The 12,686-nt window shown below is 47.5% G+C and overlaps 1 protein-coding gene across 5 annotated transcripts in view; it reads left to right on the top strand.

Moving 5' to 3' along the window:
- URB1 (URB1 ribosome biogenesis homolog) overlaps positions 1 to 12,686 on the top strand; it is a 76,287-nt gene that overhangs the window by 20,701 nt on the left and 42,900 nt on the right. For 4 of the 5 annotated variants that reach the window (XM_012446454.2, XM_012446449.2, XM_012446475.2 and 1 more), the window contains 7 exons: positions 1,595 to 1,790; positions 3,363 to 3,500; positions 6,739 to 6,912; positions 8,010 to 8,139; positions 8,858 to 8,974; positions 10,088 to 10,200; positions 12,392 to 12,511. In XM_012446454.2, coding sequence (XP_012301877.2) covers positions 1,595 to 1,790; positions 3,363 to 3,500; positions 6,739 to 6,912; positions 8,010 to 8,139; positions 8,858 to 8,974; positions 10,088 to 10,200; positions 12,392 to 12,511 — 988 coding nt within the window. The remainder of the gene's footprint in view (positions 1 to 1,594; positions 1,791 to 3,362; positions 3,501 to 6,738; positions 6,913 to 8,009; positions 8,140 to 8,857; positions 8,975 to 10,087; positions 10,201 to 12,391; positions 12,512 to 12,686) is intronic. The other variant, XM_012446463.2, reaches the window with a different exon arrangement.

Raw genomic sequence — 12,686 nt, 5'->3', positions numbered from 1 at the left:
GTATAAGGGGATACAAGACACTGGGGACCCTAGAAACCATCACTGTGGCATGCATGTGAGGCAGAGTCTGAGGGTTTTCTGGATGTTTTGACTTCCCAGGGTCAAGCAGATAGGAAAAGGTGTATTTTCTAAAAAGACTTGGAGGCAGGTGAAGCCTAGTGTCCTGGGGCTTTGGCTGTGTGGATCCTGGGGTTTTACTCCCTTTATGCAAGCTTTAGTCTCTGCAGACTTTCCTGCTGCTTACTTCTTTTTCTTCTGAGATGGAGTCTTGCTTTGTTGCTCAGGATGGAAGGTAGTGGCACAGTCATAGCTCACTACAGCTTCGAACTCCTGGGCTCACCTGCTTCTTTTATCTTCTCATACCTTTGAAAACTGTCCACTTTGAGAACTTTTCGATATTTTTCTACAGTAGATTTTTTTTCCCCATCCTTGCTTCTTTCAGCTGCTAAATGGAGATGAAGGAATTTGAAATAAGCTAGAAACAGGGAAGGCAGAAGGCCTCTGCAAAGACCTTGTGCTGTCTTGTCAGGTTTCTTGTCAAGAAATAATTTGATAGCACTCTGGAGCTGCAGCAACTCATGAGCACTTCATATAAAAAGAAACTTGATTGCCAGGTGTGGTGATGCATACCTCTAGTCCCAGCTACTCAGGAGGCTGAGGCTGGAGGATCACTTGAGCCCAGGAGTTCGAGGCTGCAGTGAGCTATGGTCACACCACTGCACTCTGGATGACAGAGCAAGACCCTGTCTCTAAATAAATAAATAAAAAATAAAAAATTTTAAAAGTTAAAACAAGTCCTCTTTTCGAGAGAAAAATGTCTTATCTGCATTTTTTTATATTCACACTCATATGTATTTACATAGTGCTTTTTTTTTTCCAGACAGAGCCTCACTCCGTTGCCCAGGCTGGAGTGCAGTGGTGCAATCTTGGCTCACTGCAACCTCCACCTTTCTGGTTCAAGCAATTATCCTGCCTCAGCTCCTTGAGTAGCTAGGATGATAGGCGGGGCCACCATACCTAGCTAATTTTTTTTGTATTTTTAGTAGAGACAGGGTTTCACCATGTCTCAGATGATCCTCCCGCCTTGACCTCCCAAAGGGCTGGGATTGCAGGTGTGAGTTACCGCATCCAGCCCTACATAGTGCTTTTTCACGTGTGGCTGGAGGAGGGATGTCAGTAAAATTTCAAAATGAAATTTGGGGCATGGATTCCTCCCTGCTGGTTTTGCCCTTTCTTTTCAGTAGCCTTGACTTCTAGGCAGACTGGTAGGTGGCTGAGGTAGAGAGAGAATGGTTTTCAACCTTTTCTTTAGAAGGAATTGAACTCAAGGGAAGGAGGTAGGAAAGAAGAACGGGATCAGGACAATCAGAGACTTTTTCAGCCACTGAGAAGTGGAGGATGAGAGGGAGGCCCTCAGTGGAGAGCTGGAACCCCACAGGCCAGGGAACTCCCACTTTATGTCCTGGGGAAAATTCCCCACGCTGTTACTGCTGTGTTCACTGAGGGCTATTCTGCAGAGCTGCCTGTCACCATGAACTCTCAGGATGCTTTGAACATTTTGTGCTGACCTCTCCTCTTGTCTCTTCTCTAACAGAGGTGGAAACCTGACACTCTTGCACTTCTTGCTGGGTTTGAAAACTGCAGCTGACGATAATCTGGTGGCTGACCTTGTGGTGAACATCCTCAAAGTGTGCCCGGACTTACTGAAGAAATACTTCAAGGAAGTAACGTTCTCCTTTATCCCACGAGTGAAGTCTACGTGGCTAAATAATATCAAACTACTAAACAAGGTAAAATAACATGATATTTAAAAGTCTGTTAGCTAGGCTGGGCATGGTGGCTCATGCCTGTAATCCCAGCACTTTGGGAGGCCAAGGCAGGCGGATCACCTGAGGTCAGCAGTTTGAGACCAGCCTAACCAACATGACGAAACCTGTCTCTACTAAAAATACAAAAATTAGCCGGGTGTGGTGGTGTGCACCTGTAATCCCAGCTACTTGGGAGGCTGAGGCAGGAAAATTGCTTGAACTTGGGAGGCAGAGGTTGTAGTAAACTGAGATCGCACCATTGCACTCCAGTCTGGGCGAGGGCACAGGGAGTTGGGGGACCAGCAGACATTCTGATCTGGTAAACTGTGCAACATGAAGACCTTTCAGGGATAAAAAGGGATATTTTAGATCATATAAATTTGGTGTCCTTATCTTCTATAGCATTTTGCCTTTCACTGAGCTGAATTTGAGGTTTGTTCCTTTAGAATCTTTTGAGCCCATTTATCTTGTTCATCAAGAATTTGCTCGGACTGAAATCTTGTTGAGTCTCAGCATAGTTAGACTGGACTTGATGAAATGCCTGATTATCTTTTCCCCATCTGGGCTCATCAGAAAATAACATGAAATGTCTGATTTGTAGGATGGTTTTTAAAGGTTGCTGTTTCGATTAGTTAGAACAACTTGAAATAAGCTATGAAGTGGTGTTCTGCTGGTTTAAGTAGATGTGTGTTACCTTCCTTTTGATCATGGTGTCATCATCTGCCCATTTACAAATGGAGGCACCTACTGTTTTTGGGCACTAATGCCTGACTCATTTGAACCCTCTGTCACTGATTTTTGGTTTGCCTAGTGGTAAAATACCTGGGATTGTTTCTTGTGCCTCTTCCTGGGCCTGGCATTATCTGTAAAACCAGTTTTTATTCTGCTTGAGTGCCTAGGTGCACAGTCTCCACATTTACCTTGGGATGAGGAGGATGTACTCCACCCCTCATTTTGGTACAGATAGTCCTGGGGCCAGCACCCCTGTTGGGAGCTGCATCTAATGCAGGGGAGGGGTGAGTGTGTGGTCTTCCTAGGCCCAGGTTTGAGTCCTTGCTTGGCTGCCTGCTAGCTATGTGGCCTTAGGGAAATTACCTAACCTCACTGAGATCCAGTTTTTTGACCTATGAATATATTTTTGTTTTCGTGTTAAGTGTCCCTATCCCAAAGGGTTATCAGGCAGCTTTGAGAAGATGGCTTCCTGACATCCCTTCCTGACATAATCTGTCAGGCGCCTGTCAAGTGCAGCAGGAACTGATAATACCATTGGTAGTTCTAGCAGTGATTTATTTGCCATCAGAGGTTTTAAGAGACTCTGCAGACCACAGGTCAAGTTCTGCTCTGAAGGTCCTTTCTCTGTTAACAGCCAGTCTCCTGGCCTGATTTGTCTTTGACAAGTAGATTTGGGGGTTAATCTTCCACTCAGCCTGTGGGGAGTCTGGGACCTTTATCACTATAATTATTTGATTGAATGGCTTCACCTTTGACGACAGCTAGTCTCAGGTTTGAAACTTACTTCCAGCACCAACTAAATCTCTTTTTTGCTTTTCCTAGATCTATGAGGCTCAGCCACAGATTTCCCGGGCATTTCAGACCAGAGAGTTTATACCCTTGCCTCGGCTCCTGGCAATGGTGATGGTGACCACCGTGCCCGTGGTGTGCAATAAGAGCATGTTCACCCAGGCATTAAACGTAAGCTCATGTGGTTGTCCCACTTCTGGAACTGTCTCCGGCTAAACTCACTGGCTGCGTGATGTGATTATTCTGAGAATACCGGCCTGGATGTATTTGATTGCATTTTGTCAGGAAGCCTCTGAGGCTTCCAGGACAGAGACTGTAATTTGAAATAGCTATGAGTGACAGGTCCACTGACGTGGGTAAGGACCTTGGAGCAGAGACACTTACATGTCCTTGGCCCTGCTTCATCACACAGCAGGGACCCCTGCATCCCTCCAAGCCTTTCTAGTCCTGCCTGAGGGTGGAAGAATGTCAGAATCAGGAGAAAGAAAGGTCATCATTAAAATCTCATTAGTTTAGAATTTCCAGACATGATAGGACTGAAATTCACCTAGCAGATTCTTTCTTTGATAGTTTAAGTGAATGGTGTTAAGATGCCTGGGGAACATATACTTTGAAGGCCAGCTGTTTTCAGGCGTTTTGGGGAGGACATGTTCTCTTTCAGGCGTTTTTGGGAGGATGCTGTTTTCAGGCATTTTTTGAGGACATTCATGGAAGAAATTGGTACTTAAATTTCACATCACTATTTATTATAAAGGTCCCCATGTCCCATCAGAAGCCACATTCGGAGGGGTTCACGTGTCTTTCACCACAGCATCACAGGCCTAGGTGAATGGCTGTGAGCTGTTGGCACACCTGGGTCCTGGGCCCTGCTAGCCCCTCCTAACCCCGGGTTGCCTGAGATACCTGGGGGAGTCCAGGTATTCGGAGGGGTGTCTTCATCCTTCTAAGCAGGCTGAGTTGTTGGTGGCTTCAGTAGGAGCAGGGTTGGCAGTGGTGGGTTGCACAGGCAGGGGTTGGCCCTGTGGTCGTGAGCACAGTCACTGTAAAGTGGGTGGACTCCTGAGGCCGTGTGGTGAGATTCACCATGTTCTGATACCCCTCTGCGGGTTTATGCTGAGCATGGGTGATGGTGTGAGGAGTAGAGAGGAAGCCTGTGTGGGAGTAGGTGGAAAGGTCTTGTGTTGTGTTTGTCAAATCATCATATGCAAAATTAGCACCTAGCTAGCTTGCCCAACTGTTTTAATTAATGTGGGAGGCATCTGTATTTCTCAAGGGACTTATAGGAAAACCAGATTGAAAGGATTAGTCTGATGAACCTCCCTTATTTTTTATTAAAAAAAAAATTTGTTTTTTGAGACAGGGTCTTGTTCTGTTGCCTAGGCTGGAATACAGTGGTGTGATCATAGCTCGTTGCAGCCTCAAGCTCTTGGACTCAAGTGTTCCTCCCACCTCAGCCTTCTGAGTAGTGGGGACTACAGGTGTGCACCACCACACCCAGCTAATTTTCTTATTTTTATTTTTTGTAGAGATAGGGTCTCGCTATGTTGCGCAGGCCAGTTTTGAACTCCTGGCCTCATGCAATTTTCCCACTTCCACCTCCCGAAGTGTTGGGATTACAGGTCTGAGCCGCCACACCCAGCCAGATGTGCCTCCTCTGTGGGCTGCGTTTGCTCTCCCTTCCAAGCTTGCTCCTGGTAGTCTGGGAGAGAAAAGCCTGTCTTCTCCTCCTCTCACAGTGTTGCTTCAAGACAAAGGGATGTGACCCTAGAGGGGTGTTCTGTCTCCTGCAGGGAGTGGCTCCAAGGAAGGAGTGTCAGAGGACACAGCCTCCTCTCCCCTGTGCAGGGCCAGGGCCACGGCCACTGAGCCCAGCCGTGCCTTCATTCCACAGGTGCCCTTTCTGAGACCCAAGACTGTGTTTTTATATAATTACGGATCTAGGGGCTGGAGTTAGATGATGTTTGTCTTGTTTCTTTCATTTCTTACGGTTTTATCTAAAAAACTTTTAATAGTATACATTTTAGAATCGGGAAGAGATGCTTTCGCCTGTTTCAGAAACGGGAAACGAGAAAGCGTTTGGAGGCAGGACCCCAGGCTGTTGGTTGAGCTTTGTGCCCTCAGCTTCTTGGGTGTGGTGTGCATGCTTTGTGTGGGGCCTGCGTTTGAATCGATTGTGGAGCCAGGCCGTTCTTGCCTTAAGATACTTCCTGTAGTCCTGATTGAGTATGCAGTGTACACAGAGTGAGGCCCCAGCTGACCGGAATGCTGGGGCTCTGGGGTGTTGTGGTTACTGAGCTAAAAGTCAACCAGGAGACCTCTTTGTTTCTACCTCACTGCCAGTCTGCAGTATCCCAGCCAGGGCTTCTCAGACTTCGGTGTCGGAGGGCTCTCCTGGGGATTGTATGAAATGCAGATTCTGTGTGCGTTGTCTGGGCTGGGCCCTGGGATTCTGCATTTCTCCTGAGTGCTGGGAGCTGCCATCACATGATGCTGCTGGGACTCTTTTCCTGTTGTTGGTAGTAGCACTGGTTCTTGAACCCTACCTAGTCTCTGCAGTGAGTGACTCTCCCAGCCATCATTCTTACTGGAAGTCAAGGCTCTGGATGTCACAGGCCTGTGATGTGGGTTACTAGCTCACTGAGCTTGGAGGTGGATTTTAATTCTAAAGTACCTGATGCATTCTTTTTGCCATCCTTCCACCTGATATTAATGTTTTTAATACTGGTGGAATCCTGGGCAACATAGCAAGACCCTGTCTTTACAAAAGAAAAAAAAATGGCTAGGCACAGTGGTTCACACTCATAATCCCAGTGCTTTGGGAGACTGAGGCAGGAGGATTGCTTGAGGCCAGGAGGTTGAGGCCAGCCTGGGCAACGTAGTGAGACTCATCTCTTAAAAACAAAAAAAAAAAGATTAGCCAGAAGTGGTAGGTGCCTGTAGTCCTGGCTACTTGGGAGGCTGAGGCGGGAGGATTACCTGAGCCCTGGAGCTTGAGGCTGTGGTGAGCTATGATCACACCACTGCACTCCAGCCTGGGAAACAGAGTAAGACCCTGACTCAAAATAAAAAAACAGTGGTGAAGTAGTGGGTTCTGGTGAGAGCTATTGTTAATAGAGAACATTCATGATAGCTGAGTGGTTGTCTCAAGGCTTACCAAAGAGCAGATGACAAAAATGAAACTACTGCTAGACTCTACCATTAGTGGGCGCTTTCCTGGCAATTGCGGATGTCAGGAGGGCGAGGTACCCAGGTCACCTCTTCTCACAGTGTAGAGACCAGCTGTTTCATGCAGCTTCCCCTGCGAGTCACCTGAGGAGGGGCAAATGCCAGCCAAGTCCATGGCCTAGCAAATCTGTGTCCACCAGTGTATCCTAGAGACATTTGTGCATTTAACTCTTTTTCTTCTCAGTTGGACAGCACGTCAGTGAGGCACACGGCCTTATCCCTTATTTCTGTCATTTTGAAGAGGGCATTAAAAACTATTGACCACTGCCTGAATAAAGAGGCGTGGCAGGAATCAGGCGTCTACACAGCGGTGATGATGGAAGAATTCGTGCAGCTCTTCAGAGAAGCCCTGAGCAAGGTAGGCTCTGGCCCAGGTTTGGGCTTTCCTTCCAGACCTCGCCAGGTGGAAAGGCCATTCTGGGAGCACAGTGGGCGGAAGTCAAGTGAGATGTCCTTGGAGCTGCAGGGTTAGGCCAGTGAGCAGTGTGGTAGCAGGGGTGCTGAGGGTCAGCTGAGAAGACCTACCGCTTGTGATTATAGGCAGTGATGTCACAGAGTGTGGTCCAAGAGTCCTTGTGCAGAGTAAGAATTTAGACCATATACATGTTCTCTCATGGGGGTTCTGGCTCTGGTGGGACCTCATGTTTAATTAGGAGCCATGGTGATGTTGTCGAGGGGTAGGCTGTGTCCTTACCCCTCACGCATGGCTGCAGGCACACACAGACTGCACTGTGGCCCAGTGAGAAGGGAGGCAGTGGCTCAGGAAGCCCCTCTTGCTTCCTATGGCTGAGGGCTAGGCTTCTGTAAACTGGCTGGCTGCTCTGAAAGCCCCAGTCACACAGGGGAGCTTTCCTGGAGCTGCTCCTGAGAAAGTGTTTCTTTGTTCCCTGTGTCTTTTGCTCAGGTGAATGAGGCTTAAAATGTTTGTTTGAATGATCAGAACTCGTCTGTTCACCAAATCCTTACTACATTTTTAGAAATTATACTGCAGAACACAGTCGGGTGCGGTGGCTCACCCCTGTAATCCCAGCACTTTGGGAGGCTGAGGTGGGTGTGACCAGCTTGGCCAACATGGTGAAACCCTATCTCTACTAAAAATACAAAAAATTAGCCGGGTGTGGTCGTGCATGCCTGTAGTCCCAGCTCCCCAGGAGGCTGAGCCACGAGAATCACTTGAACCTGGGAGGTGGAGGTTGCAGCGAACTGAGGTTGCCCCACTGCACTCCAGCCTGGGCAACAGAGTGAGACTCCATCTCAGAAAAAGAAAGAAATTATACTGCAGAACAGAGCTTACAGTAGACGTGGGCCTGTTTTCGCACCACTCTTCCGTCTCCTTACACACGCTCCCGTAGACTCACACCTCCCCCGTTTTTTGCATCTTGTTAGTATGTTCAGTTCATTTGTCTCCCTTTGTTGTTGAATACAACTAATTTTTTGCTTCTTTTTCCCTTTTAGATTTTGCCAGATCTGAACACTATTGTGTGGGTCTGGCAGTCACTTAAAAAGCAAGAGACCAAACAGGATGATGAGAAAGCGAAGAAAAGGAGTGCCGGGCCCCCAGCTGCCTGCGAGGCTCGCCAGTGCGGTGAGGGCTTGCCGGGGGTCAGGGGCTCTGCTGTTTGCAGGAGATGGAGCTGACACTGGCAGCCCAGGATAGCTACCATCCAGAGGGTCCTGGAGCAATTCTCATTTCAAGGCACCTCTGGCTGTGAATGTGTCTGTGTCTTTTTTTTGCTTAGGAAGAAGAATTGGAAGGGAACTGTAGATTGAATTTTAGTATCTGTTAGAAATGTGACCATCTTTATGCAAGCTCTGTGTCTCTGAAAACTTGAGTGTTAGGCGCCATGTACTCTGGCCTTTCCAGGGACAGCAGTGTGGGGGTGCTGTCTCTTGCTGTGCGGACAGAGCTCAGATCCTTGTTGGTCAGGCACTGGGCTTTGTACCTTATATCTGTATTGTATTCCATCCTTACAGCAGCTCTGCAAGGCCCTGCTGCATATCCCTAGTGCTCAGATGAGGACACGAAAGCAGAGGGAGATAGAGTGGCCGGAGCCTGTGCAAGGTCACAGCAGTGACATGAGGTTTTCACGCAGACCCTCTGAACAGTGTAAACATCTTTATTAACCTCTTCAGTACCTTAGATCCGGGTACTGAGCGGTCTGCCTGTAGCCTCGGTGTGCAGCATGCAGTTGGTTGCAATGTGGTGCCACAGCCGGTTCAGCTGCTCAAGGACAAAGAACCAGTATGTTGCCTAATTCAAGCTGTTTTCTTTTTCTTTCTTTCCTTTTCTTTTTTTGGTGCAGATGATGCGGAAACCATTCTTTTGAAAGCTGTTCTGCTCCAGGTCATATGCCTCTACCAGAAGGTGGTCCCCCACGTGGTCATGCAGTACAACTTTGACTTCAGCAAGCTCCTGAAAGGTGGGTTTTAAGGGCTTATAGACAAGCTGCCACCGTTCCTGCCAGTGTGGGTGGAGGAAGTGCCGATAAACCAGAGCAGAGCCCTGGAGCTAGGAATCAGGCAGGCTGGTGGATAGTTGGCTGCGTGCTCATCCATCAGCCTGAGAACTTTTACTTGCAGGAGTATTTTTTAAATAGCTGGTCTTCCTTATCAGATCAACACTTGGTAGCAGTGAGAACAGTGGAAGAAGCCAGCTGGTTTCCAAGCGCTGAGTGACCTGCATGGGTGGCCCACAAATCCGATCATGTGACATTAACTCTAAAGTCACTTTTCAAGGGAGCAGAGGTGCAGAGGGTATAGCAGAAACGAGAGTTCTACAGAAGGGACATCTGTTCATGCAGAGACACTTGACATAATGACTTCATCTTTGACCCCACTGAGTCAGGTTCAAACTCGGAAAAGTAACATGCTTGTCTGGTCATGTTTCCTGGATAGTAAAGTTTGTCTGATCCTCTATAATTGGGCCTACGGGAGAAGACTTGCAAAAATATCATTCTTGGAATTTATATAAGCTAGTGAAATACTCCTTTTCAAAAGCTGCAATTCACTTCTTAACCATTTGAAGGTGAAAGGTTCTCTTTGCTGTGGAAATATGAAATTTACTAGAATGTGGCCTTTTGGTATTAAGTAGCAAGGAAAAAACCCAAAGAGCAGGGTAGAGGAGTATGCAGTCTCAGGCGCAGGTGGCTGCAGTCTCTACCCACAAAATGCTTGCTGTCTGGGGAGCAAGGGAGAACGTTAGCGAGAGCCCACCCCTGGAGGGCTCATGGTGGGTGCGGTGATTCCAGTTGTATGGGGTCAGTGTCAGTGTGGGCTGTGGGGCAGGGGAGGGCTTCAGACAGTGGGATTTGGGCTTTTTGTTGAAAGATTTGGACAGACCAGGGCATGGGGGGACATCAGGTGAGATGTGCCATGTGAGGGTGAGCACAGGACAGAGAAATGGAACCCCGCATCCTCCTTTGTCTTTCTCCATGGTGAGTTCTGGTGAGTTCCTTGTTCTCTGGCCAGGGCAGCAGTTGCTGGGCACCCGCGTCCACGTGCCTTTTTTCAATTTGCCTCTTTTTCACCCATAGGCATCATCTCCGAGCAGGGCCTTCTAGAGGAGGTGCCTCCCATTCTGCAGCACCACATGCTGAAGGTGGCCCTGGAGCTGCCGGCTAACAAGTTTCTGTGGTTAAAGGCACAGGTAGGAAGCAGAGCTCCCGGTTTTCTGCCCTAAGCTAACCTGCTGGGCCTGGGGGCCTCTTGGCCTGATGAATCGCTAACTGGCTCAGAACCTGACAGGGCAAGATGGAAGAGGTTAACAGTTCTCATTTTAGAGAGACCCACAGCAGAGGTCCTGATTCATGACGAGGAGGCCTGGGAACCCGCTTGCTTTTGTAAAATAGGGTACTTAACATGGCCTTGCTGCAAATACATTGTTGCTGGGTCCAGAAAGTTTCATTTATCTCAACTCATTTTTACATTTTTCTCATGTTTTAAATAATACATTTTTCTCAATTTTAAATAATAAAACAAAATACGTTCCTTTTCCTTTGTCCTCATCCTCGAAGAACTAACAATGAGATGAGAATAGATACCAAGTCAGGAGAGGGTTGAGGCTGGTGGAAGAATCGGTAGTCATTGCCAGCATTTTTTTCTGGGTCTTTAATAAAATATCTTCTAGAATGTTTTGGAGAACATAATGTTAAATCATAAAGGGAAGCTCGGGATGTCACAGATAGTTACCCCAGGCTTAAGCACAGGTTGCTGCATCACTTGTGCAAAGAGAGGAGGGAACATGATCAAGCAAAATTAAGCATTGTCCAAGTGTTTCTCATAATCTGAGCTGATTTATTTTTCAATGACTTAGATCTTATATGGAAGCAATAGGATGGAAATGTATGTTGGCATTTTTACATGCGACATTTCCTGGAAGACTTAAGAATGCTGTGCCTCTGGGACTATGTGCCTCTCCCTCCAGTCCCCGTCCTGAGGCTCCCCTGTATAGCTGAGGATCATTCTTACTGAGAACTGACTTGCGTGCTGGGTAGGATACGGGTGCTTCATGCGGCTGCTTGGTTCATGCTGCTCAAAGATGAGGCAGCTCGGCACAGAGTGTCAGAACCTTCTCCTTTCCGTCAGTGGTGGGTCCAGGATGGGACCCAGGCGGTGCCATCTGGAACCCTGCTTGCCACCATTACACTGAGATGTGAGGTCACTGCCACCGATCCCAGGGAGGTGACAAGCTGGGCACTATTGATTGGTTTTCACTCCAGCTGAACTGGGCTCAAGGGATCTTGATAATTTAGTTGGAAAGTGAACAGAGGCACTCTAGCTGAACTGGGCTCAAGGGATCTTGATAATTTAGTTGGAAAGTGAAAGAGCTGGTATGAATTTATATCCTGTGCCCCACCTTATCCTTATCAGATACATCTGCTGGCTTTGCTTGAGCTAACCAGCACTTCACCATGTTCAGTGTTGTCCTCATTGCCAAGGGCTGCAGCGAGACACACGGGCTCAGCAGAGTTTGGGTTGGGGATCTGGAGCTCCACATACTTATTAAGACATGTGTTTATAGCCCAAAAGTCTTTTGAGGAGGATAAGTTATGCATAAGCAATCCATTCTATCAGCACTGGCATCCTGATGAAAGTAACAAGGACATCTTTTGATGGACTCAGATGGCCCTGAGGTCCCTCCCTCCCCACCATCCACCAGACAGCACAGCACCTGCCTTGGTTCCCAGTAAACAGCCAGGTACCTTCTCTGTGCCTCAGTTTCCACATATGTAAAGTAGGGTAACAACAATACCCACCTCATGGGGTGGGTATTGTGAGTCAGTGTAAGCTGGGCCCCTGGGATGGCACCGGCAGAGGAGCAGGGCTGCCAGAGGGGTAGGGCTGCCTGTGCTTACTCTTGCTACTCTTCCTGTCAAGCTGTGGTTAAAATGCGATGAGGTAAGGACCTGGCGGCATACTGTGTGTTCAGCAAGTGATGTCTCCTTTATGTTTTGTTTTTTGTTTCTGGAGATGAAGTCTCACTCTGTTGCGCAGTCTGGAGTGCAGTGGCGTCATCTGGGCTCACTGCAACCTCCGCCTCCTGGATTCAAGTGATTCTCCTGACTCAGCCTCCCAAGTAGCTGGGACTGCAGGCATGCGCCACCATGCCTAGCTAATTTTTGTATTTTTAGTAGAGGCAGGATTTCGCCATGTTGGCCAGGCTGGTCTCGAACTCCTGACCTTAGGTGATCCACCCGCTTTGGCCTCCCAAAGTGCTGAGATTACAGGTGTGAGCCACCATGCCTGGCCCCGTGTTATGTTTCTAATGTATAACCATATATTCAAATACTATGTGTAATTATATATATTAAAAATACATCATATTGTTTAAACTCTAGGAAGGCCCAGATGCAGAAATTATTGGAGGTGAACGATCAGTATTTTACTTACTAATGAAAATGTTTGTGACCAGTAGTCATTTACAGCTGAAGTCCTCAACCAAGCTTCTAATCATGAAGGTGAGCATTTTCTACAAGTTTCTAGCTCTGAAAAGCATTTTGTGTAGACTTTCATTATGGTAAGTGCTTAGTCAACAGTTGTTGAGTTCAGGAGGTATTGGGATTGTTTTTAGTTTTAAGGTAGAAGGTTTTATGGCAGTTTATTGTCTTACACTTAGCTACATTCCTGAGAGGC

The sequence above is a fragment of the Aotus nancymaae genome, unplaced genomic scaffold (assembly GCF_030222135.1).
Source record: "Aotus nancymaae isolate 86718 unplaced genomic scaffold, 86718_ANA_hifiasm-v0.15.2.pri h1tg000022l_1, whole genome shotgun sequence".
NCBI classification, from domain to species: domain Eukaryota; kingdom Metazoa; phylum Chordata; class Mammalia; order Primates; family Aotidae; genus Aotus; species Aotus nancymaae.
The sequence above is the reverse complement of the archived record's forward strand: the minus strand, read 5'-3'. Positions and strand labels throughout refer to the sequence as shown.